Source organism: Thecamonas trahens (assembly GCF_000142905.1).
Source record: "Thecamonas trahens ATCC 50062 unplaced genomic scaffold supercont1.58, whole genome shotgun sequence".
Lineage (NCBI taxonomy): Eukaryota > Apusomonadida > Apusomonadidae > Thecamonas > Thecamonas trahens.
In genome coordinates, this window is record NW_013657622.1 from 186,414 (window position 1) to 192,329 (window position 5,916).

At 61.9% G+C, this 5,916-nt stretch overlaps 3 protein-coding genes across 3 annotated transcripts; all 3 read right to left on the reverse strand.

Moving 5' to 3' along the window:
- Positions 1–259: 259 nt before the first annotated feature.
- On the reverse strand, positions 260–1,334 carry AMSG_10497 (uncharacterized protein; the record flags this gene model as incomplete). Its single annotated transcript, XM_013898198.1, has 2 exons — positions 260–850; positions 957–1,334. The coding sequence occupies 2 exons, from the start codon at positions 1,332–1,334 to the stop codon at positions 290–292; spliced, it is 939 nt and encodes a 312-aa protein (XP_013753652.1). The 3' UTR covers positions 260–289.
- Positions 1,335–1,878: 544 nt separating this feature from the next.
- Positions 1,879–2,919, reverse strand: AMSG_10498 (uncharacterized protein; the record flags this gene model as incomplete). Its single annotated transcript, XM_013898199.1, has 1 exon — positions 1,879–2,919. One exon carries the CDS (start codon positions 2,917–2,919, stop codon positions 1,879–1,881), a length of 1,041 nt encoding a protein of 346 aa, XP_013753653.1.
- A 261-nt stretch (positions 2,920–3,180) lies between these two features.
- On the reverse strand, positions 3,181–5,656 carry AMSG_10499 (uncharacterized protein; the record flags this gene model as incomplete). Its single annotated transcript, XM_013898200.1, has 2 exons — positions 3,181–5,618; positions 5,644–5,656. The coding sequence occupies 2 exons, from the start codon at positions 5,654–5,656 to the stop codon at positions 3,214–3,216; spliced, it is 2,418 nt and encodes an 805-aa protein (XP_013753654.1). The 3' UTR covers positions 3,181–3,213.
- Between the last annotated feature and the right edge of the window lie 260 nt (positions 5,657–5,916).

Sequence of the window (5,916 nt, forward strand, 5' to 3'; positions counted from 1 at the left end):
CAAGAGAAAAGCCGCTCAAAATATTTTGAATATCCCCGCTTCTAGCACTTTTCTCGTCTCTTTCATGGTTGATGAGCTATGACTACGCGGAGGCGGCGGGCGTGCTAGAGACGGTAAAGAAGAAGAGGGCAGCAGGGTATCGAGTTCGATCTCAAAGGCAGAGGGGCTGTGAGGAGGAGGGGGGGGGAGAGGGGAGTGCTTGACAGCATGTCGAAAGGCCCGCGAAAATATTTTGAATATCCCCGCTTCTAGCACTTTTCTCGTCTCTTTCATGGTTGATGGGCTATGGCTAAGCGGAGGCGGCGGGTGTGCAAGAGACAGCGGAAACGCAGAGGGCGGCAGGGCCGACAGCAGGGTGCAGCAGGGCATCGAGTTCGACCTCAAAGGCGAGCGGATCCGGGTGGCCATTGAAGTCGACGACGGAGAAGACAAAGTGCATGCCGGGAGGCCCGCCAGCAGCGACAGCGACGGTGTCGATCCAGTGCTGGACAAGGAAGAGCTCGGGCGGGAGCGGGTAAGCGCGAGAGGCTGAGATGCGGGCGGTGTCGGCGAGCGACTCGAGGAGGAGGATGTGCGCCGAGGCGCCGGGGCGCAGGATGCGGTCGCCAACGTGCTCGGCGGCGTCGGCAAGGAGCGCGATGGTGCGGGCAAGGTCGTCAGCGTGCGAGGCGTCACCAGCCGGGATGAGATCGAGCAGAGAGTCGACGATGATGACCGCCGGGAGCTCGTCGTCGGGCAGCTCGTGGAGATGGGCGGCGTAGCGCCGCAGATCTGCGGCCGAAGACAGGTACTTGAGACCGATGCGGGCAAGAAGGTCGCTAGTAGGCACCGCGTCCGGTGCGGGAAGCTCCTCGGGCGTGGACGGCGGCGCCGGCGAGGTGGCGGGAGCGGGAGCAGAAGCAGAAGCAGAAGCAGAAGCAGAAGCATAAGCAGAAGCAGAAGCACGAGCGGGCGACCTTTTCCGGCACTGGCAGTTGATCGTGATCGTGATCGTGATCGTGATCGCGGTCGAGGTCGTGGTCATGGCCAAGGTCGGCTGGCTGGTCGTGGGCACGGGCAAGAAGCGAGTCACGAAAGGGAAGGACAGGGCCAAACGGAGCGTGCGAGTTGCGGGAGGAGGTGAGCCAGTGGATGCGTGTGGCTGGGCTCGCGCCTGCCATGCTCAGCGCGTACTGCAAACCGAGCGAGAGGCCAAGCCGGGTGGAAGGGTCAGAGAAGACAATGGTCCGCCCACGGCCATAGCCCCCGCCGTCGCACATGGCGGCCGAGGCGCGGGCGAGAGCCTCGCCGGCGACGGTGTCAGGTGGGGCAAAGAAGAGCTTGCTAAGGTCCATGAGCAGCTGGAGAGATGTGGCTAGCAGGAAAGGAGTGGGGGGTGGTGTTGTGGCATTGCGACTTGGAGTGTTAGGTGGGGGGGGGGGAGGTGGTGTGAAACCCATTTGGTGGCGGGATAGGTGAATTTGATGACGCCAGTAGTCGCAGTTGTGGAACCTAAATGAGCTTTTTCGGCATCAGGTCGTCTCGTATGGCTCTGATCAAAACGAAGTCAACGTCGAATCGAACATAAAACGTTCGAATGAAGATCTTCGGATCTTCTCAACGTTTCACTTTATGATCGGGGTGTGGTTAGCTGGGACTTGTTCCAGACGACCACCTTGGGTTGCCGCGGCCTTGCATTCCTGCTGCGGATCTAAAAAGAGCCCCCCCACCATTTCCTTTTTATCCCTTTTCTTCTTCTCTGGGTCCGGGACCCATGCGTGATGGCGCGCTGCACCATGGCACAGCACATGTGTGTGTGGCACGGCCCATGTGGTGTGTGGCTGCGATAGATGAGGTTTACGCCTGATGGTGGTGGTCGTTCGGATCGGATGACAGGGTTTATGAGGTTGATGCGGCAACATAGTGGATGCCGCCGACAGTAAAGTAGCCATCAAACGCAACCTTGTCGAGGATGCTGTAGTCAAAGAGCGAGACTGTGTAGAGGTTCTGAAAGTCGGCGACGTAGTAGACAAAGTCGTTGACGGTGTGGGTGGCAGGATAGCCGTTGCCGTCGGGCACCTTCCACAGCTTAGAGAGCGATCCGTCGACGGGATCGACGTCATAGAGCTCGTACGAGGCGAGGGCAACAAGCGTGTTGTTGGCACCGAGCCAGTCGAGGTTAAGGACCGAGATGGAGAGCGCTGTCGAGTACAACCTGTAGTTGACCAGGTCCAGAGTGAGCAGGTGGCCACTGGCGTCGGCAGCGTAGAGCGAGCCGGTGCCGGACCAGGCGACGGCGGCAGTGATCGAGTTGAGCGAGATGCCCGAATACACCTTGGTCACGTCGCCGTTGGCCACCAAGTAAAGTGCGTCGGTGCTGAGCACAAAGATCTTCAGAGTGCTCGCGTCGTAGCCGATCGACACAACGTCGAGCCCGGCAGGCAGGGCGGCGACCTTGGACAAGGCGCCCGTCGCCACGTTGATGCCCCACACATACTTGCCCGAGCCGGTGGTTACCAGCAGCAGACCAGCAGCAGAGGGCTGACTGTCCAAGACACCATTCTTGTGGAGCTCTGTAACTGCAGTCGGCGGAAGCCAAGCCGACGACGCACGCGAGTTTGCCGAGCTCCGATCTTGGCAGACAGTGGAGACATCATCGACCAAGACGGTAGCGTCACCAGTAGAGGGATCAAAGATCTTGACCGAGCAAGTGGTAATGTTGGGATATGCCTCCCGAATGATGGTAACAAGGCCACCACCAGCGGCGAGAAGGGGCGCTTCAGCACGCTTCTCCACATCGATCAGCTCATGACTCGTAGAGTGCCCGACAGGAAAAGTCGCTGGCGACTTGGTCTCCTCGCCACCACCACGAGCCAAGACCGTCACAGCCATAGCCGCCAGGGCAACTGCCACCACATAGCCAATCATGTTGGGGTACATGGGGAAATGAGGAGTAGCGGTGGTGGTCAAGTGTGACGTAGTGTGCGTGCGTTCGTGTGTGTGTGTGGTGTCCGGGTCGGGTCACGTGCCGGTGGGCGGAGGGGGGGGCGGAGGGCTTTGGTCGGACGGGCTTTGGTCGGACGGATGGTCAGCCTGGTCGACTGCGACTCGATGTGAAGTGATCGACAGAATCCAGCCAAGCGACACAGACGGAGGAGGGGGGGGGGGGGAGGGGGGGGAGGGGGAGGGTCGCCATCGGAACGGGTGATTACAGTTTACGTACATACGCGACCTTCACGAGCCCCGCTTGCGCTTGTTGGTCGATGAGAGGGCAACGGTGATTTTGCGGGAGAGGGCGCCGGCGGCAGGGGTAGGCGAGGAATTGCCGCTGCGCTCGGCGGCGCGGGAAGCCTCGCGCATGCGGGCAAAGAGGTTGAATGCCGTCATTGACTCGTTCGGATACTGCGCAGTCTCATAGACGACAGCAATGTTGTGCAGAAGCTCCGGGTTACCGAGCGAGAGCGAGAGCGCCCGCTCGTAGCAGACGAGCGCGTCGTTGAGCTGGAGATTGACAAAGTAGATGCGGCCGAGGGAGGCCCAGAGCATGGCGTCCGGCGGCGAGGCCTTGACAGCCCGGTGGAGGAGGGCGTAGACGTTGGCAACAGCAGTAGCGTGCTCCGGGTCGTCGGCAGCGCCCGGTGGCACGTTGTGGAGGACGAGCGTGGTGAGCGCGCACGCTGCAGTTGCGTTGCCCGGTTCGCGGGCAAGGATTGTTTCGAGGTACATCTTGCCGCGCGCGATAAGATTGCTATTGTCCTCGCTGGCTTCGGCGTTCACAACCTGCTGCACAAGATTCAGCGCAACCTTGGCCATGGCCGGCAAGTGGTCCGGCTCCACATGGTCAAGAATGTGTGTGTAGAGTGCCACGGCGTCCTCGACCGCCCCGGCCTCCTCGTACACCACGCCAATGTGGTAGACAACGTCGGCGGTTCGCAGCGGTGCAGGCGGCGTGTCGCGGATGGCGTCAAGGCACCGGTACGCGTCTACATATCGCTTCAGGTTGCGAAAGAGGAGCCCAAGCCGATAAAGGACCTGCGCCCGCCGCTGGTGGTCCATGGCGATGCGGAGGACAGCAATGTGCGCCTCGACCGCCAGCTCCCACGAGCCAAATGACTCGTACATGATGCCGATGCCGTACCACAGGTCGGCGTTCTGCACCTCCTCGACAGAGAGCAGCTCCAGCGCCCGCTGGTACGCATCAAACGCGTCTGTCAGCCGCTCGCTGTCGCCAGTCATGAGGTACGCGTGCCCGAGCTCAGCCCACACCCCACCGGCCTCCTCGTTCATCGTCTTGGACATAGTCTTGAGCGCTCGCGAGAAGCACACCGCGGCCTCGCCGAACCGCCCCAGGTGCTTGGCCACCGCCCCGAGCCGGAGCAGCGGAGCCACCGCTACGAGTGGCACCTTGCTTGCCGCCGCAAATCTTGGCACCACGACGCTCGGCGTCGACGCCTGTGGCTGCGCCTGCGTATGAGTCGCCGCCGCACCAAACACCCCGTCGTTGCCCGCTGCCGGCTCGCTTCCCATCCTTGGCGTGCTTGCGCCAGCCCCTAGCACCACGCTACTCATTGTCGACGTGCTTGCGCTGAGGGATGCTCCGCCTCTACCGGTCATCGGCTTGAGCGCCGGTACAGGAGCCAGCCCTGTAGGGCCTGGAACGGTCGTACTCGCCGGAATGGCCTCGCCAGCCAATGCCATCTGCTTCGCTCCCGGAGCATGCGGGTCCGAGTTTGAGCCGCTCTCCCCACCTGCGCGAGCTGCACTGCTCGGTGCCTCCGACGAGGTAAAGTTGCTCGGCGTCGAGTTGCCACTCTTGGTCTCGGTCGTGGTCGCAACTAAGGTCTTCAAAGCGGCGACAGCGATCGGAGCAGTCCGACGAGGAGCTACATTCTGAGCAATGTGGTTGGCAGCAGCAGTCTGATCGGCAGCAGCAATCTGGCCGGCAGTGGCGGTCTGACCAGCAGCAGCAGTTTCAGCAGGCTGACCGGAAGCAGCAGTCTGTCCGGCAGCAGCAGTCTGTCCAGGAGCAGCAGTCTGTCCGGCAGCAGCAGTCTGACCGGGAGCAGCAGTCTGTCCGGGAGCAGCAGTCTGACCGGCAGCAGCAGTCTGACCGGGAGCAGCAGTCTGATCGGAAGCAGCAGTCTGTCCGGGAGCAGCAGTCTGTCCGGGAGCAGCAGTCTCAGCAGTCTTACCGGCAGCAGTGTGACCACCAGCAGCAGTCTCAACAGGCTGACCGGAAGCAGCAGTCTGACCACCAGAAGCAGTCTCAGCAGTCTGACCACCACCAGCAGTCTCAGCAGTCTGACCACCAGCAGCAGTCTCAGCAGTCTGACCACCAGCAGCAGTCTTGGCAGTCTGACCACCAGCAGCAGTCTCAGCAGTCTGACCACCAGCAGCAGTCTGACCACCAGCAGCAGTCTCAGCAGTCTGACCACCAGCAGCAGTCTGACCACCACCAGCAGTCTCAGCAGTCTGACCACCAGCAGCAGTCTCAGCAGTCTGACCACCACCAGCAGTCTGACCACCACCAGCAGTCTCGGCAGTCTGACCACCACCAGCAGTCTCAGCAGTCTGACCACCACCAGCAGCCTTTGCCACAACAGTGTTGGTGACCCGAAGGGGCGGCCTTGGTTCCAGCCCTCCCACCACAGACAAGTCAGGCACCAATCGCCGACATCCTTCTGCATACGCATTATACGCTCGAACATAGTCCCCTACACATTCCGCAGTGTCGCCCAGCCTCAGCCAGACCTCTGCCTCGTCCATAGTGGCAATGCGGGCGAGGGTGGGGAGGAGCGGGGCGGGGAGGTGGTATGTATGTATGTGTGTGTATGTGGTGGGTGGGTGGGTGGGGGGGGGGGGGGGGGTCCCGGTCTTGCTCCTTGCCCTGGGCCTTGGGGAAGGTGGGACCCGGGGGGGTGGAAAGGGGGGGGGGGG